This window comes from Fusarium vanettenii, assembly GCF_000151355.1.
Source record: "Fusarium vanettenii 77-13-4 chromosome 5 genomic scaffold NECHAsca_5_chr5_3_0, whole genome shotgun sequence".
Taxonomy (NCBI): Eukaryota; Fungi; Ascomycota; class Sordariomycetes; order Hypocreales; family Nectriaceae; genus Fusarium; species Fusarium vanettenii.
In genome coordinates this window covers 399,767-424,452 of record NW_003315878.1, presented here as the reverse complement: position 1 = coordinate 424,452, position 24,686 = coordinate 399,767, and the positions used below count along the sequence as shown (strand labels likewise).

At 52.5% G+C, this 24,686-nt stretch overlaps 6 protein-coding genes across 6 annotated transcripts; 4 read left to right on the top strand and 2 right to left on the bottom strand.

Moving 5' to 3' along the window:
* Positions 1-127: 127 nt before the first annotated feature.
* Positions 128-1,407, top strand: NECHADRAFT_69283 (uncharacterized protein; the record flags this gene model as incomplete). Its single annotated transcript, XM_003051078.1, has 4 exons — positions 128-313; positions 370-469; positions 506-1,141; positions 1,184-1,407. The coding sequence occupies 4 exons, from the start codon at positions 128-130 to the stop codon at positions 1,405-1,407; spliced, it is 1,146 nt and encodes a 381-aa protein (XP_003051124.1).
* A 4,588-nt stretch (positions 1,408-5,995) lies between these two features.
* Positions 5,996-8,022, top strand: NECHADRAFT_61028 (uncharacterized protein). The gene is made up of 6 exons (XM_003051077.1): positions 5,996-6,173; positions 6,234-6,362; positions 6,690-7,024; positions 7,074-7,156; positions 7,302-7,388; positions 7,448-8,022. Exons 1-6 carry the CDS (start codon positions 6,171-6,173, stop codon positions 7,879-7,881), a joined length of 1,071 nt encoding a protein of 356 aa, XP_003051123.1. The 5' UTR covers positions 5,996-6,170; the 3' UTR covers positions 7,882-8,022.
* Positions 8,023-9,788: 1,766 nt separating this feature from the next.
* Positions 9,789-11,664, top strand: NECHADRAFT_61025 (uncharacterized protein; the record flags this gene model as incomplete). Its single annotated transcript, XM_003051076.1, has 3 exons — positions 9,789-9,823; positions 9,893-10,078; positions 10,140-11,664. The coding sequence occupies 3 exons, from the start codon at positions 9,789-9,791 to the stop codon at positions 11,140-11,142; spliced, it is 1,224 nt and encodes a 407-aa protein (XP_003051122.1). The 3' UTR covers positions 11,143-11,664.
* Positions 11,665-13,431: 1,767 nt separating this feature from the next.
* NECHADRAFT_93512 (uncharacterized protein) lies at positions 13,432-16,556 on the bottom strand (the record flags this gene model as incomplete). The annotated part of the gene is made up of 2 exons (XM_003050702.1): positions 13,432-13,499; positions 14,291-16,556. The coding sequence occupies 2 exons, from the start codon at positions 16,554-16,556 to the stop codon at positions 13,432-13,434; spliced, it is 2,334 nt and encodes a 777-aa protein (XP_003050748.1).
* A 3,744-nt stretch (positions 16,557-20,300) lies between these two features.
* Positions 20,301-21,049, top strand: NECHADRAFT_93511 (uncharacterized protein; the record flags this gene model as incomplete). Its single annotated transcript, XM_003051075.1, has 3 exons — positions 20,301-20,349; positions 20,457-20,818; positions 20,867-21,049. 3 exons carry the CDS (start codon positions 20,301-20,303, stop codon positions 21,047-21,049), a joined length of 594 nt encoding a protein of 197 aa, XP_003051121.1.
* A 599-nt stretch (positions 21,050-21,648) lies between these two features.
* On the bottom strand, positions 21,649-23,608 carry NECHADRAFT_61021 (uncharacterized protein). The gene has a single exon (XM_003050701.1). The coding sequence runs from the start codon at positions 23,225-23,227 to the stop codon at positions 21,869-21,871; it is 1,359 nt and encodes a 452-aa protein (XP_003050747.1). The 5' UTR covers positions 23,228-23,608; the 3' UTR covers positions 21,649-21,868.
* Positions 23,609-24,686: the final 1,078 nt, after the last annotated feature.

Genomic DNA, 24,686 nt, shown 5'->3' with positions numbered 1-24,686 from the left:
TGAGCTCACACTCCAAAATTGAATCCAGTGTGGACATGCCAGTTGGATCTATCAGGAGCTCCAACGCACATTTCTTCTACCCCCTCCAAGCTTCCTTCTCGTCCCGCAAGCTCCGACAGCGACGGCCATGAAACCGATCATTGCCGTCCCCGCGACCTGCGCGCTCGTCTACCGAGCGTGGAGCAGGAACTCGCTGACCCCGGCCGGAATAGCCGTCGCAACCTTGACAGCCATCGCGCACGCCTACCACCCATGGAATCTTCCTTTCGTTCTCCTCTGTGTCTTCTTTCTAGCAGGAACACGCGTGACGCATGTAAGTTCTTGCGCCCGTCGCCATGGACCGGCCTTGATATCCTGACGTGGCCGTAGATCAAGGAAGATGTCAAGTCGCACTACACAGTTCCCTCCAAGGGATCATCTGGCGGAGAAGGACCTAGGACGCATGTTCAAGGCAAGTTCCTGAAGCGCTGTCCCCGATAGGAGCTAGCTAACTCTTGCGCGCCAGTCCTCGCCAATAGCCTGATGGCCTCGGTCCTCACGATCCTCCACGCGAACCAACTGCGCAAACGAGAAGCCGCCTTTGTCGACCCGAATACTCCGGACCCCGAGAGCTCACTGTGCTTCTCCTGGGGTGGCGATCTCCTTGTTGTTGGAATCATTGCAAACTACGCCGCCGTTGCTGCCGATACCTTCAGCTCTGAACTGGGCATTCTGTCCAAGAGCCAGCCCCGCCTCATCACGTCGCCAACACTGCGAAAGGTGCCTCGCGGAACAAATGGAGGGGTCACTCTCATGGGTCTTGGCGCGGGACTTTTGGGATCCATGATCATCGTCACTGCGTCCATGATGTTCCTACCTTCATGCAGCGAGGAGACGGCACAGAAACCTGGGGGTGGATCGCCATGGTCGGTACTCGAACGACGCAAGTTTATGGGCTTCATGGTGATCTGGGGCACGTTGGGTAGCGTGCTCGACAGCTTCCTGGGCGGAATGTTTCAGCGATCAGTCAAGGACGTCCGGTCTGGAAAGATCGTCGAGGGGGAGGGCGGCAACCGGGTGCTCGTGGCTGAGTCTGCCGAGGCCGCGGCAGCGCACTCCAAGAAGAGGGCCGACATCAAAGCGGCCATCATGCATGGGGAAGGTCAGAGAGCGACTGCGAAGCTGGGCGGTTCCGCCATTGCAGACGATGACGATGGTGAAGCTGACGCTGATGTCTACGATCCTCGGGACAAGCACCGCAAGGCAAGTTTTGGGGACGAGCGGCCTTCTCGTGTGGTTGAAAGTGGATGGGATCTTCTCGACAACAATGATGTCAACTTTCTCATGGCCGTCTCGATGAGTGTTGGCGGCATGGCGGTAGCAAGTTGGTACTGGGATGTCCCCATTCAGAGCGTCATGGGTGTGTAGGGCTAGTTGAAACGACGTCATCAGAGGTTCTGGTGCATTTCCGTCCTTCCAGGGCAAGGGGGTCTAAATAAACGAGACAACAGAAGAGAGTGACCTAACTCCTCATAATTATTATGGATAAATTTATATAAAATATAATAAAAGAATCAAAAGATATATTAGAAAAGAGGCAATTCTTTAGGCTCTTTTTCGGTATTATTCTTATTATCTTTAGGGGAGAATTAGCTAATGGGTTTATACTGACGACATCTTTTTTTTCTTGACCCGGGTGCAGGGGTACGCTGCCAAGACCAATGAAAATCTCGTGGAAACAACCCGCTCTGCTGTAGAACTTGACCCATAAACCCGCCGTTGATTTTCATAAAACTCGGCTCAGGATGACAACTAAACCAGCGTTACCCGTCGCCACTTGTGGTGTTGAACCGCACCAAGCACTTGGCCTGGGTTTCGGCAAGGTCAACCCCGGTGAGGCCCCGTCACACCCCCGCCCACCCCGCCCGGGTCTCGGCGAGAGTTTTCGGGAGGCAACCCGGAGGGACCTCCGGGCGCACGAATGGCACATGGTGTGGTGGCTAGGGAGGTGTAAGACAATCAAGAGCCACGAGGGCACAGCAGCTTAGATCCACACGATTGGAGGACCTGTTGTGAAATATGAAACAGGCTGTATCGTGCTGATCTCAGTCTCGGACTCTGCTTGCTTACTCTAATTCTTCAACTCGTCCAAGAGGCTCGCTACTCCTCTTTCAAAATCCTTTGCTTACGACTTGGTGCTCACCATACGCCCGCAACTCTGAAACCCAGCACCCTGGAATGGGATCCCGAGCATCTCGGCATCTACCCCAGATGCCGGGATCCAATGCGCAGCCGGCGGATTGGGATTTCCAACCGGCACGATATCTCAACAAGTCCAGGACGACCTCATTCGCGCGGGGGTTCTGGAGACGTGATTCATTCACCCAATCTTCCCCGGATTGTCGCGCCCGGTAGAACGGGAAGAGGAAAAGGGAACCGCACCCGTGATCCGAGGATCCAATAGACACGAAGCCTTTACTGATCGCGATCAGTTTGCTCTTTCACGCAAAGATAGGGAAAGATATCAACAGTAAAACCTGGGGTAAGCCCAGAGGCTAGCAGAGCTTTCATTACTCATTTCGTCGTGTCATACCGTCGCACAGGCCTCTGATTGGCCCTGGCTCTTTCTGGGAAGACGAGTTACACGATTGCGGGGAGCCGCAGATCTCTCCCAGGTGTCCGAGACGACGATGAAGGCGAAAAAAGACCGCACGGCATGTAAGTGACCGAAGAGGAAATGGTGGTTAAAATAAGACACGATTCTTATGATGAGTTGCCGTCCTAAACATGTGTAGATAATTGTGTCGATTGCATCTGCGTGGGTCATTCAGTACGTACCCCCTGGTTTTGATGGGGAACTTCGCAGGTGCTGGGGTACAAAAACGTAGCTACGTGCATGTATAACGCGTCCGTGTACCAAGTCATTATGTTTTAGAAATGTATATTCGCCTGCAATTTTTCAAGGTAGGAAAAGACAAACGTGGCCCATTATGAATGCACGCGCGTTGTTTATACTCCCCTGTTAATTATCATGACTGTCAGACACTCGAGGATGTGTCAATTGAGAGTCAAAATGTGCAGGGCGACTTGCAACCCTTGCAACAAGGTCACTCTCTTTGCCCTTGTCTCGTGCCCACAGGAGAAAGCAAGATGAACGGTTCGTTACAAGCAACCGGGCCCAGCTCGGGAATAAAAATCTCGACGCCGGGAAAACGGAGAGGTTTCTCGGTGAGTTTGCCAAGGGGGAAGGGATGTCGGTCAACATCCCGAAAGATATTCTAGATGAAGGGATCGTGGGTTAAACTAGGAGCTACGGGACCAGATGAAGAAGTTTTTTCCCCGAGGCCGGAGAGCAAGCTTTGGGACCTGACAATCCGGAGTGAGCTACAAGGTGACGGTCTGGGGAAACGGAAAGGAAAAAAAGACTGGGGGGTTCATTCAAAAACTCAGATTTGCTCAGCCCGCCTGAGCGATTTTACCCAACCAGGAGCTTCCAACGGCTGGCAGCCGTGGCCGTGACAGCCCAAGGTGAGATAACAGGCATTATGCAGAACATCCTCGGGACCAATCAAGGGCCGACGATAAGATTCTGCTGTCCGTCCTGCGTCCTGCGTCCTGGTGTGGGCTCCTCTGACTCCAGAAGCATGCTTTTTTTGGGGTGGCGTTTGTTGGTGCAGTACCCACGTAGCTGGAGGTGTACCCCGAGCACGTCAAACTTGATGACTTTTTTAGGATAGAATGAGATGAAAAGACTTGAAAATAAAATAAAAAACATCATAAAACTCATCAAATTTATGAAGTATTCTATCAATAGTTTTCAAAATTTCATCACATTATTATAGACATTCTTTGAAGAGTATACACTAATTCTATGTATCTGTACAGGTCCTCGGTGTGGTACCTTGGACGGGTGTGCTTGGAGAGACACCGACTCGTCGCCCGGCAGCACCAAGAGGCGGCGGCACAAGGCTTCCGCCTATGGCGATGCGGCGCAGGGTTGTGAACAGGTTGGAACATGTCGAACAAAGAAACAGGGCCTCTTACCCAAACGAGTATAAACCGTCTGGGGCTCAAGCAAACGATTTGGTAACAGAACGGGGACAAACCGGAACCACCGAGCTCAGACGTTTCTCCAAGAGTCACAGGAACAAGTTGAAAGAAGCCCGGACTCTGAAAATAGGTAACCCAGAAGGAAAAGAAAAGCGACAGGGCAAATTTTTTACAAGGTCAGTCATCCATGGCTCGCATCTGGGAGGGGCTCGAACAGGGCGCTTGTTGGCCATGGCAGACTTCTGCCATCTGCGATGCGTTGCCGCGTGCTTGCGCCTTTCGCTACATGTAGGTATGTACATACATGACATTGGGACGTGGGCCAGGGGTAAAAAAAAGGGTCCAGAGACGGATCTCTCGTTGAGGCCAGGAATATCACTGGTTCCTGGGGAATACTGGGGACGACCGCACAAGGATTCCAAGGTACCGTTGCGTCGTCTCTGGCCGCACAAGCCAGCCCAGCCTCAGCGCGTCAAAAAAGTCTGTCTCTCTTTTGCCTGTCCCACACTTCAACCCCAGAATCTTCCTCGCGGGTGAGGTGCGGGAGCCATTGATAGCCTCGACGCCTTGGTAGGAGGATTTGGGGGGCACACACACAATATGGGGGGGGATGGGGAATGGGGGACAGAGGTCAATGAGATAGCATCGCTATCTCATGACTATTAGAGCGTAATCACAAACTGTCAAGCCTTTACAGGCAGTCCGCGATGGCTTCGGTCTGGAGGAAGAGTAATTGGCACACGCCGAGTGGGCGGGCTGATCAATGAGCGGAAAGGTCTTCAACTTGTCACCCCACCTTGCCCCTTGCGGGCATGCGGCGGGCACACACACGCACCACAGCTAACTTGACTCTTTAACAGTTTTCTGACGATAAGAGGCCCTGGCGCACGTTGGATTGGGGTCTTGGATAGGCATTTGCATTGGCCGAGGATGGGGGGGGAACTGATTGCGTTGCGTCTATGGTCTGGCCTGGTCGTCGGGGATGGGACTCCGTGGGCGAGCGAGTCGGAGGAGGGCGCTTCTACAGGAATCTCCATCCGTGGTCGTCAATTCTCAGATGACTCCTTTTTCAAAATAGAAGCCGAATCGGCACTGTTCACTGCGTCTACAGCATTACAGTTCAGTTAAAGAGGTCGCTGAGCCAACCCGGCCCGGTGGTGGCTGGGGAGGGACCTCGAAGGGGCACCGCCATATGCCGCTGGCGATCTCCGCCGAGCGGCTGTGCGAGTACGGAGGTACATGGACCAGACCCGGCGCACACACCCCCTCGTGAGCAGAGCTCCGCCGAGGCCGCCGCCCGTTATGTCATATGGGTACTCAGCGACTCCCCTACCCGCCTCGGTGTCATCACGAGGCGGCAGTGCCCTGAAGAGAATAGCTGTCCTGCCGGCAGCAGCAGCAGCATTGACGCAGCCCATTCTTTCTTGAAAACCGGTTGGGGGAATGAATGGGGGGGCCCCTTGGCTGACCGGAAGACCGCAAGACCGGATATGATGAGAGCGGGCGGTGGGATGCTGCCCGCCGCGCGCACAACGAGATGGGATATGACAGAGAGAAACTGACTCCGAGCCGACTCGACTCTTGAATGCGCTCAATTTAGCCAGCTTGCTCTCTCGGGTTCTGGTCTGGCCTGGGCTGGGCTTCGGGGTGTGGCGAGAGTAAATCCCTGGAACGGAACGTCGTTACCTTATGGTTTCTCTCTCTCCCGCGAGACAAAGTACATGTTGGAGAAGGAGGTGTTCTATGTAGAGCTCATGTATCTTCCATGTGCGTGTGCGGTTTGCGAGGATCCTTTACGCCACCCCCCTCCTCAGGCCCTGCCGAACGCCAATCGCACCCTGTGATGGGCGAAATCCCCACCATGGCCGGTAGCAGCCACACCCCTGCATCCGGCCACAGCAAGTCTTATCTTTTGGTGGGCGAAAGAGTCAAGCTGGGTGCTTGGAGACAAGACGGCGGCGCTCAAATCCGTCAACATAAAACCCTCATCCGCCCCGGACTTTCAAACGCTTGAATTTGGTCATCCTTCACATTCCCGTCTATTTGTGTGATACGTTCAGTATCAATTCACTTTCATTCTTCCGGATCTCGCTTGGAATTCTAATCTTTTCCCCCCCTAACCTCACAAAACAATCTTCACAATGGTGAGGCTTATCATGATTGCCCCTCATGTTATCGGCGCCCACTAACACCACATGTCACAGGCGACTTCAGCTCCCACCACCTCGAGGACCGAGACCCTCGCAAAGTACCTCAAGCTCGACCAGAAGGGCCAGATCATGGCCGAGTACGTCTGGGTTGATGCCGATGGCGAGACTCGATCAAAGTCCCGAGTAAGTCTTACTCATTCTCTCCTTTCCCGGCCTCCTTTGTCCGGGCTGCCTTTTTCCTGTTCCGATGGCGAATCGGCAAGTTTTGGCCACCCGGCCGGACCCAGCGTCATCACGCCGCAGGGTCTTCCGAGGCTGAGCAGCGCATTCGCTCTTTCCGGCGTCGCGCCTGCCTCCGGCCAATGGGGCCAAAAATAGCTGCCCAAATGCCCCACATTGTGGGGTATTACGGGTCCCGATCCGTCGGCCTGGATAAAGCCGACATTGCCCGATTAAGAAGGAAGCAAGAAACGACGACGAAGAACAATTATACTGATCGAATCTTCACAGACTCTCCCTGAGAAGGAGTACAAGCCCGAGGACCTCCCCGTCTGGAACTTCGATGGTTCTTCTACCCGCCAAGCCCCCGGTGACAACTCCGATGTCTACCTCCGACCTTGCGCCGTCTACCCCGATCCCTTCCGTGGCTCTCCCAACATCATTGTTCTCGCCGAGTGCTGGAACGCCGATGGCACTCCCAACAAGTACAACTACCGACATGACTGCGTGAAGGTCATGGACACCTACGCCGATGACGAGCCCTGGTTCGGTCTCGAGCAGGAGTACACTCTCCTCGGTCTCGACAACCGACCCTACGGCTGGCCCTCCGGTGGTTTCCCTGCTCCGTAAGTCGTCTGATATTAGATTGTGTAAGCTTTTCTAACCCCACTACAGCCAGGGCGAGTACTACTGCGGTGTCGGTACTGGCAAGGTTGTCCAGCGTGATATCGTCGAGGCTCACTACAAGGCCTGCCTGTGTAAGTTTTTCTCCCCCCGAAGCCTTCTGCACGTTTGAGACATTCCACAAATGATGATTGCGACGGGACGTCGCAATCATCATTTGTGGAAGTTCAATCGAGGCGGGAAGGTAGTCACGTGACACCCAATTCTAACATCACATAGACGCCGGCATCAAGATTTCTGGCACCAACGCTGAGGTTATGCCTGCCCAGTGGGAGTACCAGGTCGGCCCTTGCCTGGGCATTGAGAGTATGTCCGAATTTTCCCCGTTTTGCCCCATTTCGTCGCTAACCACCAAAAATTTGTAGTGGGTGATATGCTCTGGGTTTCGCGATTCTTCCTCGCCCGTATCTCTGAGGAGTTCGGCGCAAAGGTTTCTCTGCACCCCAAGCCCATTGCGGGAGATTGGAATGGAGCTGGGCTACATTCCAACTTCTCTACGAAGGCTATGCGCGAGGAGGGTGGCATGAAGGTCATCGAGGAGGCTCTCAAGAAGCTGGAGCCCCACCACGCCGAGTGCATCGCCGAGTATGGCGAGGACAACGACCAGCGTCTCACTGGCCGTCACGAGACTGGCTCTATCGACTCGTTCTCCTGGGGTGTCGCCAACCGTGGAACAAGTATTCGCGTTCCTCGGGAAACTGCCGCCAAGGGCTACGGTTACTTCGAGGACCGACGACCTGCTTCCAACGCCGACCCTTACCGGGTCACCAAGGTTCTCCTTCAGTTCTCTATGGCTTAAGCGTTTCTGTGAAAAGATTTTTATAACATGGTTAACGGCGTGAGGTTTGGGACACTATTCAATAGATAGCATGACAACTGGTCCAGCGAGATCCAGTAATTACAATGATCACTTGTTCAAACATATATTCTTTCACTGAGACCCGTGAACTTCTTCCTCTACCCTGTGACTCTATTCCTCCCCATCCCCTTTTGCCCTATCACCCGTCAGTTGGTGCTCTTGAGAACGAATAGGCCGCAAGCCGTTACCGGTTGCGCATACGCTAACCCGCTGAATGCAATAGTGAGAATATATTCCAATGTCCTTGCGGGTCCCAGACGCATGTTCCCAACATACCCAACTACTATGCATCCTCTTTTCGCTATTCAGCTCAACCTGCATGTCCCACTTGGTACGCACTCTCGTCGGGCGTCCAACAGACCCACTGGCAAACAATAGAATTGGGCATCAAGAATACGGTGGATGAAATGAGCAATAGGGGCAAAAGCCAACTTTGAGTCCGAACTCTGAACGCGGGCCCATGCGACTCTGCCGGCGGCAATCTCGTCAACGCTGGCATGTACAGAGAGCTGTTAACTACACCCTCTCTCTCCAGAGTTGTCGCGCCAACGGCGCTCAAAACTGGAGAGAGGAACGCGGTTGAAACTCTGTTCTGTCACTGGTCTCTGACATTGAGCTCTCCTTTCAGCCTCGGGAAAGCATTGTATCCGCCGAAGCGTACACCATTCGTGTGCCTTGCTAGCCTTAGTGCCTAACTATAACCCTTCACTTGTTGGGCGACAATATCTCTTCCCGAGATGATGAAGTACTCAAGGAGGCTGAGTCGGCCGCACCTTCCACCTTGACAGAAAAAGTTGGCCGTTACCCCCGCAAAATTCTATGATTGGAAATAAGGTTATTTATTTCCGTGCTGACGGGAGTGGCTGCAGATGCGGGACCCACTATCCGCCAACCTTCTCTCATTCATCAAGTGTCTAGGTAGGTACCAGGGAAGGCGCATTGGGGTGCGACACGGTGGCTTTGTCTGAAGCTGTATTAACTTCAACCTCCAGAGAACTTTATACCGTGATTGATTTGCCGGTGAGGAAGGTATGAACACTTCGAAGGAACTGACTAGCAACTTATTGATCCTGTTATCTTGGTTGTACGTGTAAGCTACCCTTATAGATACCTCTCTTGTCGCAGAAATTTGGTGATTCAGACAGATCTCATGGACGTCTCCTTCAATTGACTACTGCATCATACTCAGGAAAAAAAGTTTATTATGCTCAACAAGAGTGACAGACGATCGCCAGTTATGTCCCTCTAATAAATGGCCTTGATAAGGAAGCTACTGCATATGTGTCGCCATCTGTCGACGAACCTGGACCGAACAATACCAAATCAAGGATCCAGAATGAATGAACTAACCTGTGAAGTCCCGCATTGTTCCAGGTCTGGACAAAAATTTGTCTCCGGCAGGCCTCTCGCGAAGAGGGCTGTCCTCGCTTCGCTCGTCCGCCCTCCACACTAACAGACCTGTCGTACGGAGCACAGTCCATCGCAATGAATCCCCCCAATGTCAGAGCCGTTCATTTGACCAAGCTCTTGCAGCTTGCAACGGCTTGAAACAGCTTGTAACAGCAGCTTGCAGCTGGCTTACAGAGGCAACTTACAGCGGCGCCCTCGTATGGTGGCTCGGTAGCTGTGGCTAAGTGTGGCTATGTGGCTGACTTCAAGTTAACCTCTGATTGGCTCTGCGTTGTGAGCTTACATAACAGATCTCAATTGCACCGGCGCCGGTGTAGGTATGACTCCCCAGAAAAATATCTGTGCGACATCGCTACATTACCCCCCCTCCCCCTCCAACGTCTTTGTCTTTCGTCAATCAATTCACCCAGTGAACATACAGAACGGATAAAGACACCATGTCGACATTCGGCAACTACTTTCGCGTGACGACGTGAGTCCTCTCCCTCCACCAAACTGCTAGGAACGCAAGACAACAGCCTACTAACCTCCATCGTCACAGCGCCGGCGAGTCCCACGGCAAGACCGTCTCATGTATCATTGAGAACTGCCCGCCAGGCCTGTCCCTCGTCGAGGCCGATATCCAGCCGCAGCTCAATCGCCGTCGCCCGGGCCAATCGGCCATCACCACCCCTCGCGATGAGAAGGACCGTGTGACTATAGGATCTGGATGCGAGTTTGGGCGCACGTGGGACAACCCTGCAGGAAGTCATGATGTTTGCCATGATGCTAATACCCTAGGGTCGCAGATTGGGCACACCCATACTCCTGACCGTACCAAATGAGGATCAACGCCCTCACGACTACGGCTCCAAGACCATCGACCTCTACCCGCGCCCCTCCCACGCCGACTGGACTTACCTTGAGAAGTATGGCATTAAGGCCTCCTCTGGCGGCGGCCGGAGCAGCGCCCGTGAGACTATTGCCCGCGTCGCCGCTGGCGCTGTTGCCGAGAAGTGGCTGCGCGAGGCCTATGGTGTCGAGATCGTTGCCTTTGTTTCCTCGGTTGGCAACATCAAGCTCTTTGAGGACAAGCCTACAACCGATAGCGACGATATCGACACCCTTAGTAGCAACCCCAAGTTCCTCGAGCTTGTTGACTCCCTAACCCGCGAGAAGGTAGATGAGTTCCTTCCCGTGCGCTGCCCTGATACTGCCGTCTCGAAGCGTATGGAGGATAGGATTGCCGAGCTCCGCGACAAGCACGACTCTACTGGTGGTACCGTAACCTGTATTATTCGAGGGTGCCCCTCCGGTCTCGGCGAGCCGTGCTTTGACAAGCTTGAGGCTCTCCTCGCCCACGCTATCATGTCTATTCCTGCTACTAAGGGCTTTGAGATTGGCTCTGGCTTCCGCGGCTCCGAGACGCTCGGATCCCGCCACAACGACCCCTTCGTGTCTACCGCCGCCGCCGACGATGCGACGCCGAGCGCTGGCGTTGGCATTCCTCCCTCCCGCCTGCAGACCAAGACGAACCACTCCGGCGGTATCCAGGGCGGCATCTCCAACGGCATGCCCATCTTCTTCCGCGTTGCGTTCAAGCCCCCCGCTACAATCTCCCAGGACCAGACTACTGCTCGCTACGACGCTTCGGGCGAGGGCGTCCTGACCGCCAAGGGCCGTCACGACCCTAATGTTGCTCCTCGCGCGGTTCCTATCGTTGAGGCCATGGCCGCTCTGACTATTGCTGACGCCCTCATGGCTCAGCACGCGAGGCAGATGGGCGTGAAGATTGCCGCAGCTGGACGGTAGTGCATTTCAGAGTACGAGGGCTCAAAGATCAAAAGCGTTAGAAGAATACATTGTTTATTAGACTTCGGCCCTGTCCATGTTCTGTCCTTCCCTGATGAAACCGAAAATGCCTTTAAGCCCGGGCCGGAGGGACGAGCTTACACTACAGCGATGGTATATGCCATAGTACTGTTCTGTTCTTCCTCTGTCTGCTTGACAAGTTCCTTCGCACGACCAGGAGCAGCTTTTCGACAACGCGTGGCACACTATTGCGCTGGTGGCAGAGGACCTGGAGATGTTCGAAGCCTCAAGACATGCCCGATTGGCGAGCACAACGAGAGCATTCTCCTTACATGGCCGAAGGTCGGCGCTGGCGCAAGAGGATGCGAAGGGTGTTTCGTCAGCGACGGTGACAGAATCCGGCCGTTCGAGGAAGACAAAACAGACAGTGGTAGATGGTGAAAGATGAAGCGTCGGCGAGCGCCTTGAGCGACAATTGCTCCTAGTAATCCTATGCATCCCACTATAAAACTTATATTCGGAGGTCGCTCGCTAGACGTCCCACACTCTTGGGACATTGGGGAACACGCGCTAGAGGAGCGGGAGGCAAACTCCATTGCTGCGAGCAAGGAGAATTCCGGTCCCATCGAGATATAGGGGAATAGATCAAACGACGGATCTTTGCGAAACCTGGATCTCACTGTGTCTTTTCAGGCGAACTCAGACACTAAGGGAGCGAGAAGAGTCCAGATCGAGATAGCTACACCAATTACGAGCGCTCACACGAGGACAAGCTTAGATCCCATCCCCCTAGAATCGACGTCCTTCTATCATAATCAGTTCCTGGTATATCTAGGGAAGCGCTTAAACTTATCGATTTCACCTGGCCCCTGGAATCCACCTCCTTATGACAATCAATTCCTGGCACACCTAGAGAAGCGCTTAAACTTGTAGATGGCTATGAAGTTCTCGGGCAGTAGGCATGATTTCATATCTCACCCTTTTCATTCTAGTTCTAATCAAGGAGTTAGTTCATTCATTAGAGGTCAGTTCGTGGTATCCCCACGTCCCATAGGGCCAGGTAAAATCGACCTCACGAGCTCCCTCACAGAGGAACATCTGCTAATACCAACTACATAGAGACTCTCTACCGAGAACACGGCGGATTTCCCCACGAACTCGATCACACTGCCGAAGACAAATTACCTACAAACTTCCCTACTTTGCCAAAGACTTGTCACGAACACGAGTGAAGATCTTCGCGGGACACCACAAGTCTCCCCACCGTGCCCGACCTCCCTACCAACAACACATCTCTCCCGGGCCATATACTTCTCTAGACTACACCCGGGCAGGGAGAACATTGAGACACGACGAGACGAGACTCCGGCGATTAAGAGAACAGGCCCTCGAGGGTTCGAGGACGACTAAGACCCCGGGAGTCAAATAGAAAGAGATAAGCAGGTGACGCCATACTTAAGAGCACCAGGGGGTACTATGACTCCAGAGGAGCAGAGGACAAAGACAATATACCACTTAAGGGAGGATACCCTAGTATAATAGAGACAGAATACATAAATAGCTTTATATTAGATAATAACTCGGCTCACCATAAACTCACGCTAGATACTTATATAGCCCACCATAGAGAGAAGATTACGGCCGAAATAAGAGACACAAGGTCATCCCGACTAGGAGAAGAGAGATAAGACAACATATACCACCAATACAGAATAACAATGGGAATCACTATGAGACGAGACACCACATACTACCTAGATTAGAAGACCACGAGAATAACGCCAAGGTCCACAGATATACAAGATATACTCCCTGGGGCAGATAGGAATAATAAGGGACGACAAGACACTCACACTCACGGAGATATGGCAACCCATGGCGGACATAATTAATAAGGTGGTTTTAGGGGGTAGTAGTAAGGTAGTATATGACTACCGCTAACTCAATGACTGGACCGAGAAATTAATTAGCTTACCTATGCCAGGACCTGGAAACCGACCTGGATTCTGGCTTAATTCTTGGCCGGTGAGTAGTCTTGCCAGCGTCCCGTCGTCCTCGTCCTCGTCCTCCTTGTCCTCCTTAGACAAATTCCCTTAGCCGGCAATAAGTCTTGCTAGCGTCTCATCGTCACTTCTTCTCCATCGGATAAATCCTTTTCTTGGTTACATGACGCACGGCAGCAATAACAGCGGGCAGCTAGAAATGCCCGAGGCTGAGTGGCGCCTCAAATTTCGGAAGTTCAGTTGATCTTTCGTTCTCTTGCGCGACCGAGGAGGGAATCTCAGAAGCTTAGTCCTGCCCTTCGCTTATAAGTATGGTGAGAGTGTTAACACCAACATTTGGCTTCTCCTGCGACTCTGTGACAGCGTGGACGATGTGGAGAGGCGTAGGCAGCGGTATTCCTCCTGGTGCCGAGCCTTGAGAGATATCTAGCCTTGCCTCTCTGGGCGAGTTGGTCGTCTTGAGTGTTTAAACCCGGGTGTTGAAGGCTGAGAGCGAACTGCATATATCTTCTGGTTCTTGTGGGTGGGTCTGGTCTGTGTTGGAGGTGTTGGAGGTGGTGGTGGTGGTGAGCCTTGAGAATAGTCAAGATTTTCAAGTATCTAACATGTAGGTGAATTTGGAGAAACTAATCTCGATCGCGTTCATTCCATCATTCTTCGTCCCTTTGTTTTTCTTCAGAGACGTGCCAGCCTCGGTTGTTTCGTTTCATACGTACAAGTCATGAATTGCCAAACCCCACGCCCGCGCTGTACCCAAAGATGACATGCAGTAACTCCATGGCCTAATGCCGCCGGCGGCAGAAGCATCCCGTGCTATATGATGTAGTCTATGCGTTGAAAGCAGGCAAAGATCATATGGTGGGTAGCCCCCCCCCCCCCCTACAGAAGCCTTGATCCTAAACCCCGCCTCAACCTTTCGTCTTTTTTATCAAGTTTCGTAAGTCTTGTCCCAATCTTGGCCCTCTTGGCTTATACCATCTTCCAAAGCTCAATCTATTCCGGTGCCTCTTCCATATCCAAGGCTTGGAAGGAGAGATATGTAGCTTCCTCGGAGCTAGTGGGTGGCCAAACCCATTGTCCAAGCTGGATCGAGACCGGGCCGGCGGGCTCGAGGTCCATCATCGGAGGTTGCGAATACCACATACTGTTCATAGCCGATCCATTGGTGACACCATGCTGAATGGCAGGAGGAGGGCTAAAGGTGCTTGTGCTCAGCATATCAGGAGAGAACCCCCCATCAATAGGCCATTTGCTCATTTGCTCGAAAGGAGTAAACGATTGGGTCGAGACGCTCGCTGATGAGCCAGACGACGATGGCATAGATGAAGATACTCTGGAGATATCCTCAATGCATGAGAAGGGGGATGACGCATCACCAATCGCCTGTGGTGCGGTAGTGAAGTAGCCGGGCGCCTGGACATTGTGCTGAGGAGAATGTGACGCTGAGCGCATGTTGTTCGTGTTTGCTTCAGGGATGCCAAGAGAGTTTGAGGCACCAGCTGCTCCAAAAGCACGAGAACAAGTCTTGAGTTGCTTCCTCACGGAGCGAAGCGTCGACCCCTGATGGAAGCGGTCGTCCTTGCTCATGTTGTATAACCGAGTTGCAAGAGGATGCAGTCTTCCATCCCACCCCTGGTGGAAGTACGTCTCGTTCAGACTGAGACCTAGGTTGGCACGGATAAAGTTGAAGGCTCGAGAGCAGGTATCAAGAAGGAGGCAAAGAGCTTTGGGGAGGGACTGGTGAAGGGAGGATGTGATAGAGATAGGGTCGCAAGGCTGTTCCGGAGTCAAGGAGAGGAATCGAAGGATTTGATCCATCGACGTACAGAACTGATCAACAGTATCTGGAGAGATGGTTGCCTGATCCCGAAAGGCTTTTGGGAAGAGAAACTGGGCAGCCATGGTATGGTGGAATGCAAGGAGCAAGTGTCGTGAAGCATCGTCAGCTTGCCGTCCAAAGGGCGCCTTCGTTTTCTGTTCTGCCTTGTTTGCTTCGCCCGAAAAAAGGCGGATAGCCTCTCGACAAACACCCACTCCATGTCTCGCTGCCGCCTGGTCGGAAGTGTGAAGGAATAGATAGGCAACAGTGCTGGAAATGTGGGCGAGAGGCCACATCTCGCGCATGCTGCTCTTTTGTTTCTGTAGCGTGCTAAAGTTCTCAGATACCAGATCAAGTTGAATGATGATAGAGGAGGCCTCCGTTACAGGAAGGGAATCAAGGGTAAAGGTAGCGGGAGTGGATTCGGGTAAGAAGCCCGTCTGGACACAAGTCCAGAGATTCAGGGAGAATGTCGTCCACCAGAGATAGGTCACAACTTCTCTCTCAACATCCAACACATCGACCCCATTGATACGACTGGAGTTTGGTGGAGACATATCTCTTGCCATGCATTCTTTGATCTCCGTCACCATCTTGCTAGCCAGGTCAATGTAGCAGACTGCCCGACGAAACTCATAGGAGGAGAGGGCGTTCCAGGCCAGAAGGACCAAAGCTTGTGCAGTAGAGACTCGCTTGTATACCCTCGTAGCTATGTTCGAATGTATAGAGTTGTCTTCGTTGGACTGTTGATGACGTCGACGGTTCTGTAGTTGTGCTTCGGCCCACTTCAACAAGTCACGGCCACGACCAACACTGATTTCGTCTCCAAGGACGAAGCTGGCTTCGGCGAGCATAGCAGCGATAAGAACCTCGTCGCAGGTGCCGTCGCGAACCTCCCGAAGAAGTAGGGTCTTGGAGATGAGGAAAGATAGGGGGTGGATGGAGTACCAGACATCGATCAGTTGCGTCCGCTGTCGTTGGCCATAGTCGGAAAGGGGGTTGCTTCCCTGGACAAGGTTGTCGAACATGTTTTGGGTATTATCGCTGGTCAGACCGGACTGGAAGAATCGACTACTGTTCTCTTCATTGTGGTAGCATCCCAAGGAGCCAAATCTGTCAACGACAAGCCCGACTAGGTCGTAGGCCAGGAGGGAGAGAAGACCGGTATACCTGATATCCTTGGCCTTGGACTTTGGCTGGGAGTTGGATTGCTCTTCGGAGGTAAATTTGACAGACTTGTGAGGAAATTTCTCCCGAAACATTTGTTCTAGGGAGGCAGCGATGCTTTCGAAGGCTTCCCCTGGAGCGCCCTGATCCTCTTGGTTCTTCGGGGGAGTAGAAGGAGTGGAGCTAGCAGAGCAAGATCTTCTCCTCTTGCTATCCGGCAACCCATGATCGCTTCGAACATGTAGCAAATTGGACTTGTTGCTATCAATGCTCGGGTTTCGACCCTTGGACCGTGGTGACTCAAAGTCGTAGATGCAGTCAGCACCCTGCTTGCGGCAGGCCTCGCAGATGGTTTCGTTGGAACACTTGATCTTCCTCGCCCGGCAAAAGGCACACGACCGTCTCAATGGGTGCTTGGAGGCCATGGATGCTGTTGTTGAGTCGCAGTGTACATAGGCGTTTGTGGTGATGAAGCCACGAGAGAGAAAGCTGCCAGAGTCTCCAGGGCGCCAAGCGAATAAATGTATCAAGAAGAACCGTGTCTCAAAATAAACATCAAGCCAGACGACCTCTAGGCTCGAGCTGGTTGCCTTGGCCTTTGAAACAAAAGTAGCATCTCCCCCCACACTGTACGGTAGGGTTCGCGAAAAAGAGAGAAAGGGTAGACAGAGCAAAGACGGCCTCGAAAAAAAAGGGCCTACGGCCAACCTCATTGGAAGGTAATCTTAGAACCGGCGGGAAAGCCTCTCAAGCCCGCACGTCAAGAGCCGTCAAACGCCTGCATCATTTAGGGCTGATAGCCTGGGAGCGTGGCAGTGTTCCGGGTTGAAGGCGCACCACCCGGACGGTAACATGGGGGGGACGAGGCCCGGCCAAGCCATTGGGTGCCGCAACCTGCACGGCTGTGAATGACACATGTGCCGAGAGGCAGTGCCTCCACGCGTGAGATGCTTATTTCGAGGGCATCGTGGGAGAGGGTCCAGCTTGGCGAGGCAGTCTTGGTGGAGGAGCCGTTGCAACGCACACACACACCGCTCATGGCTATGCTTCTGTGTTGTTTGTTGTCCGAGACAGCTTCAAAGTTGGAGTATATCGGACACCCCGGTCACCTTCAGGGAGGCGCAAGTTTTGGTATTGTTCCCTGTATTTCTCCTGTTGATGCTTGATATTGTCTAGTCCACATGCCGCAGTTGCTTTTCATCAAAGACGAGATTAGTGGTCCCTCTCATCGAGATTTGACAAGGGATGCTCTAGCAGCGAGACAAAATCAGCCACCAACCTGATGTTTCCTCAATGGTTGGTCCAGGGTCGTTGTCGACAAGATTCTGCGAGGCCGTCTTGCGTTGCATGGAGCTTACAACCCGCAACCCTCAACCAAGTCTTGAGTTATCGGCCATGCTGCCTAATACAAGATAGACAGGAAAGAATCAAGAATCCCACAGCAACAGGCAGAACGTCCGGCAGGGTGTCAGTACAAGGCCAGGGACAAGCACTGTACGGAAAGTTGCGTCGAGGCGCATTGCCTAGGCTCGTTTCGTCCTGGTCCCGTCCATGCAGGAGCCGACAATGTGGCTCACCGGCCAAGACACCACGATAGACAAGAAGTCCTTGGCTGGTGGTCAAGAAAAATATGGTAGCCGAAAGGGGGATCAAACGGGCGCCGTTTGTGTGGCGCCGAGCCATTGGCTCTGGTTTCCTTAGTTGAGTTGGGCTGAGTCTTACATGGCTTTTTCGTGGCTACCTTTCTACGGCCAATGACAGCATCGAGACGCAATCGTCATATGCCACAGAATCCTCAGCTGAAACCCAAGGTTTTTTGTGCGAGAATAGCAGCAGATCATTTTGACGGTTCGAGCATGTCTGGCATGGAGTTTTGCGAGTTCCGCGGGAGATGCCATCACCATTGATGACAGGGAATTGTAATGAACAAACAAATCTTGGTAAAATAAGTTGTATGACTAAGACGGGAATTTAAGCTCGGCAGCTAATCCGAGGAAAAACCACTTGTTTCTCGTAAAAGACGATATCGTCGACTGCCGACCATCCAGCATGTCTCACTGCATCCCCCACCCGGAACGTCGTCATGCCGGAGGCCCCTTGGTTCCAGACTCTCGGGCAGACAAGAAAGCGGGAGATGCCGAAAATGCTATGAGAGTCAGGCCAGTGTAGCGCATTGAAGAGCAAGTACGAAAATGGTGGTTGACAGTCTGGGCAGACACACAATTCCCAGATCTTGGGACTCTTGAGGGGTGGCAGTGCAGCAGCGCATCAAGAGCACGAGATGGAAAACTCCGTCGACTCGCAGTGACGGGACCCAATCGAATTGCACCATCTCTTCCCTTTGGGTCACCGGGCCAAGGCATGTTTCGACGACAGCCAAGGCAGAATCCTTTCTTTTTTGACCCGCGGGGGAAGGACAAAAATGTGCAACCACAAAAGCCCGTAAGCTATAACGGGGTGTTGAAAGACGTGCCTTTTCCTTTGCATGTCGTAAAAAAAGACATTTCTTTTTTATTTATGGCCCTGGAAGAATTGATAACTCACTCTTTCCAGGACGCAAGCATGCGCTCTTTGATGCGCAGTTGTCATGTCGCTCTGCAACGGCTACTCGATGGGCTGCGCCTTGAGGTCAATGTTGCCTAAGCGGCTTTATGCTCTTGCAAATATCCTGTTTTCTTCCATTGCACTGTGTGTACATGTCTCACTTTGGGAACCTTACAGTCATGATATGAGAAGACGAGTAAAGGGAGCGACCCTTCTCTGCTCCTGTCCTGACGTCGACGTCAGAATCTCATAAACCAGGGGTCAACAGTTGAAAAGGGGAGAAGAAAACCACTACTCGACGAGCAAGGAACGTGACCTCTCAGCCCTCTCCGTTCATCCTGGGTCGGTAGTGCCAGCCACCGACTGAAGCAGCTTGGTGTAAAGCCATGTACGTTTTTAGGTCATCTTGCGGGTGACCGACAGGAGGACACCCATAAATGACAGCATGGCAATGACGTCTGAAACAGCCCTGGTCTGCGGACGTGGGAGTGATCTATTCGGGGTTGGCTAACCGCAGCGCGGCAGATTCTTGGACCCGCGATGGTTACAGCTTTTCCAGGCAAGCACCGATCAAGGTCGCTTATTGTGGCGCGCCCTTGTCTAACACCCCCCAAGGAGCTCAGCCGTAAGGTTGACACCGGGGGAGGTTGTCTGAGATACTTCAGCTGGGGAGCATATTTGTTCCGTTGCTGACATCTTCGTTGTCGTACAGACAGGGGGACTCCCTACAGGACGTACTCCACGTATCCAAGGCAAGATCCCATGGAAGGATTCACTCTTTGCATCTTGATAAGAGTACCAGCTGACGAGTATCCCCCAGGCTGAGGGAGACGCATCTTGCAGGAATTGGGCATCTGCTGTCCGGGATGGGGGGAGAGTGATCCGGTTCGACGCCATTTCTCAGCTAGGCAACTGACAGCTTTGCCAGAAGTAAATATGGCAATTTTCGTTTCATAAACGAGGGCTTAACAGAGTTATGGAGATTGTTCAGGGGTCCTGAGGCCGTCATGGGAGAATCTTCTGCCTGGTGCTCGACAAATACTCATGAGAAGCGAGGACCTTGGCAGTGAAAGCCGAGAATAGATTGAAAGATTTATCCTCTCTTGTCTCTTGCTTCTCTTTCTTCCTTATACACCGCTTTTATTGTTCTTTGACGCATTATCACCCTCAAGCTTCTTGACATTGGTGTTTAAGTGATGTGTCGCTATCTGATAAGTCGCTTTTACCACCAGAAATAGCTGTTATCTGTTATGCTGTAAACTTCACTTTGATCTCCATCATAAGTAAACACAACACAGCATGAAATGGCAAAGGATTCAATAAATACACCAAATAAATTATTTCTATGTTCATTTCAATTATCTATCTATTATTCCAAGCTGGAATTCCTCTTGAGTCTGTCGTGCCTGGCGCGCTTGTTCTTTAATGCTCCAGGATCTAAGCCACAACAAACCCCGCCGGATCCCTACAGATGCCACTTTACCTCTCCACCAGCCACGCGCCCATTCCCTGTTTCAAGCCGACCATCACAGGCCAACAGGCACCAACATTTCCTCTTCCACCTCCCACGCAACCTTTTACCTCTCTTTTCACTCTCGACGACAGCTGCCTCGATAGATATTGCGATGACTCGAGTCTCCATCTACACATCGGCCCTGGTAGCCTTTGCGGCCGGTACGTTTGCCCCATACTCCCCCCGCCACACGCCATCTTCTATGACGTCGTTCGAGACCCTCCACTCTGTGAAACATCACCAGACGAACATCACTAACGCGCAACAGCGACTGTCATGATTGTGACTTCGATCTGGCTGCCCAACTGGGTCAGCTACTCCGTCACGACCGCTAGCGGCGAGACTGTCGAGAAGCACATCGGCCTGCACAAGAGTTGTTCGACTCTGACCGAACCACAATGCATGGACTTTCCACCCAAGGAGTTGTGTCAAGGGGAGCGCTACTTTTGCTCTCTGTGGAGGACGGTTGGATTCATGGCTTCGTTCGCTACCATTCTCTGTTTGGGAGGCTTGGTGACTTTCGTCGTCATCATGAGCGGTGGCAAGTACAAGCGAGAGACGGGATGGCCTTTTGTTGGAAGCATGATGACTTTGGTCGCTATTGTTGAATTCATCACCATCTCCATCGTTGTAAGTCCACCGGTTTCAGGAACATGAAGGATATGCTAACTAGGGAAGGCTTACCTTTACGATAACGACGACCAATTCACCATCCCTGGATGGAATCTGGACGCCTCCTTCTATCTGAGCACTGTCAGCGCCATCATCTGCCTCCTCGGTGCCGCAGGACTTGTCCTCTCAGCGTATCTTCTTCCTCCCGAGGAGGGCTACGATTTCTTGGCGGACCCGCTCGATGCTTAAGAGAGCATCTCTACCCAACGTCCTTGGACGGTTTTTCATTACGCACATTAATTGTCTAGGTCACTATAATAAGAAAGGGCATGGCGTTTCGGTTGGATTCTTTACATAGAGAGAAAGACATCAGTATTAATACATTATGATTGTGTGCATTCATCTGGTGACCCAATGGCACCTGCAAGCAACACCTTAACCTTTCCCTCACCAATACTCAATACAACACACAACGGGCCATGATATGCGGTCGATCTCGCCGCAGATGAGGTGCCATGTAAGCAAAACGGCATATCAACTAAGACTTGGTGTTCTCGCCACACCCACATGGAAAGATGCGTGATGGCCTTCATGAACCAGAGTGGGGACCCGGTGCGCCAAGTCCTCCATCATGAAGAGTACGCCCATAGTTGGGGGAAGAAGTGTCGCCTTGGGTGAACATCTGATCACTGTGCCTAATTGCCTTGATGCATGACAAGTGAGAAACTGTACGAAGCTTTAGCAAGGTTGTACAATAACTGCCATGCATATGGAAAAGAACGTTCATTGTAGAAACCAGTGGTTGAGGAAGTAGGTATACTGAACGGCGGCACACACGAAAGTGGAACTGTAAAGAAACTGTTTGAACTAAATAATGCCTATAAAACATATATTGCATAGTCCAAGTCTCTATGGTCTCTAGGACACATAGGTTTGGGAAACCGACATAACTGTACCTACGAGATGGTTCGTGGTCATGTACTTTACAGCGAGACTGATTCTCGCTCAAATGCCCAACAAGAACGCCAACGAAAAAAACAACCCAATAATACTCCATCCATTCTGAATTTATCTCTTCGCGGGCTTCTTAACCACGGGACCTTGGTCGCTAAAGTCAGCGTCACTGAGACACTCTGAAACGACTGGGTTCTCAAAGATGTGCTTCTGCAGATGCCCACCAAAAATGAGCTTCATCATGTTGATCCGAGAGGAGAGTGACCACGAGTCGATCACGGCAACGTAGTTGCCGAGGCGGAGCTTGTGGCGGTATCCAAACTCGACTACACCATCCTCGTTCGTCTTGTTGGTAGGCCTCTTATCACTCTTCTGGGGCGCATATCCAGCGGACGAGTACCCGGGACCGACTCCCTTCTCAAGAGAGGTGATAGCACTGATGAGACTATCACGAAGGTCACGACGGTCCTTCTTGGAAACAGACTTTGAGCTCTGCTTGGCGAGCTCTGTCATGCGACCAGTAAGCTTTTCGGGGTTGACGGGCAACTCCCAGGTCTCTCCAGTTTCCTCTTCATGGTTTCGGGCCGCTTCAAAGATGAGAGCGATGCATGCTGCAGCGTTGGATTGGACTCCGACGTCGACACTGTCCAGCTGATCGTAGAATCCGTCCAGGGCCATCAGCGCCGCGTAGGAAAAGTCATCAACATGACTGGCCACAAAGGCCCAGCCCTGAAGGGCTGCTGCAACAATGAAGCCATTGTCATAAGCATCAATGTGTTCACCATCAGACTCGATGATGGTGTTCAGGTAGTCGAGCAGATCCAAAGCTTCATTCTCGCCGCCACCACCATACAGCGCTGTAAAGCACAGAGCGTAGATGCCATATGCCTTGCATTCCTCGTCATCGTCGTCGGCCACAATCTGCTTGAGGGTTGCTTCGGCATGCTCGTAAACGTCGGCGTCTTCGGTAGTGCTCAGGGTCAGGATGTATGACTGCAAGTTGAGCAGACGCTCCCTGGCTTCCAGTCCACGGTTGGCGCCTCGAAGGAAAAGCTCGGCGAGGGCATTGGCCGACTCGTCAAGCCATTCGTGTGTGGAGGGACCGTAGCGACTTCGAAGAACCTTGATGTACAATTCCAATAGCTGGTTTCGGGTGTCGCTGTTGTTGTGCTTGCGATCCTGAAGCTCCTCGATGAGCTGCTTGGCGTCAAAGGTGCTGGTACCATCCTCGTTGGTTTCGACTAGAGAGCTACCGGAATGCGTGCTAACAGTGTCGTCAAAATCGTAGTCGTCCTCGCTCAGGTCAGAGGCGGCCCTGCTGGGGGCTGTGGAATGCGCAGGTGACGTCAGAAGAGAGGCGAAGGGGGAGCTTCGAGGGGTCTGGCTAGCAGAAGCGCGACCAGACTTGATGGCTTTTTTGGAGACGGTCTTTCCGTCGCCCTTGAGGGCCTTGACTCGGGCGTGGTTCATCATTTTGTCGGTGGTTGCTTGGCAAATCGATTAATTAGTGCTCGAGTGGATTCGCTGGGATGGTCCGTGGACGAGTCTGTTGAGTGATGCTGAAGAGTTGTGTAATGTGTAAGCCGACGAGGAAAACTTGCAAAGGGCGTAGCCAGAATATAAGCAAGTTTAATAGCGTTTCAGCAAGTCGAAAGCTGTGCGGCAAGTGATCCTCGTCGTGAAAGAGTCTGACAAACTCTGTCACTTGGGTATGGCTTTCGGTCTGGGTCGACTGAGATGGGAACAATAGACGGGGGCTTGGACAACTTTATAAGCGTAGCGAGGCATAAAGTCCATGAGGGTGATTCGATCAGAGTTTCGGGGATAGGTGTTAACAAAGAGGCGCACCTTGTGGGTTGAAAAAGGGAGAGAGCAGAAGAACAAGACTGGAAGCGCACAGAGATGAATATTTCTTAAATCAAGGAGAACTGGGTTGTGGCGTGGCGGAGGAACGTGAGCTGGTGTGGCGACCCTGGCCTGGTCCGGGAAGGGGGCCTGGGTCAGGGCCCAGAGCACGAGCCAGTCAAGATCAGCCGCTGAGAAATGTCAGGGCTCCAGTGGCGAACCCCGGCGAAGCTGTCTGTCCACGTCTGGTTGTCATGCATCACTGGATGCAATCATGCACGACAGTTATGGGCTTGGTAATGCGTCTAGATAAGCGTACCTGGAGCTTTCTAGATTCCCTTAGATCTCGGGCGATGACTCCCAAGTTGCTTGTGAGATCTTTGCCAGTTCCTCTCCTACGAAGGCTTCTCAAGCCGTTGTTCCTGGGCTTGACCTTGGCCCCATCATGACAACATCCAACGCCTGTCCCCAGAAAAAGGGTCAGGGAACCGCTAGAGACATCCGGCAGCCCCCGCTGTTTCGTCCCACTCGCCCGCTGCTCCACTCGTTAGCAAGTGCCTCCCATCAATAACCCTTGTCTTGAACAGCGTCATCGATGATCACTTTACGCGACTGGATCCCTGGCTGATAGATATGTGCACATCTACTACCAAATTCCCGTTATCGCTTAAGAATATCCTGCGATGTTTTGCGGCTTTGTCCGGGCGAGAAGGAAACTGGCGATGAAGGCGGTGGTGTGACTGCGGGCCGCTAGTTATTGGCAAAAGACCACCTGAACAGCAGAAGCAAGCCCCGGGAGGAATAGGGTTCTAGGCCGTTGTCACGACCAGCCGAGATGGGTTTCTGCTCTGATTCCGGGCGGAAAAGCCGACGAAAAAGCACGGGACGATGAGACAGAAAATTGCGCGCTCATGGCCAGTCGATGAGCTCGTGTCTGTTCTCAGGCTGTCTTGTTGGGTCATCAGGCAGCGTTACTCCGCTGGCTCGTCAGCCGACATGTGACAAGCTTTTCTCTGGATGTGAGCTGAAGTCGCTTTCTTTCGGGCCTGAATGAGTTGGCATCCGTGGAGGGCGGGAATCGGGGCGT

Bases quoted from the DNA above. Each gene is read 5' to 3' on its own strand.
- NECHADRAFT_61028 (XM_003051077.1), top strand. The intron at 7,157-7,301 runs GTAAGTTTTTCT...AACATCACATAG, and splicing joins TCACTACAAGGCCTGCCTGT to ACGCCGGCATCAAGATTTCT. The intron at 7,389-7,447 runs GTATGTCCGAAT...AAAAATTTGTAG, and splicing joins CCCTTGCCTGGGCATTGAGA to TGGGTGATATGCTCTGGGTT.
- NECHADRAFT_61021 (XM_003050701.1), bottom strand. From the start codon at position 23,227: ATGATGAACCACGCCCGAGTCAAGGCCCTCAAGGGCGACGGAAAGACC.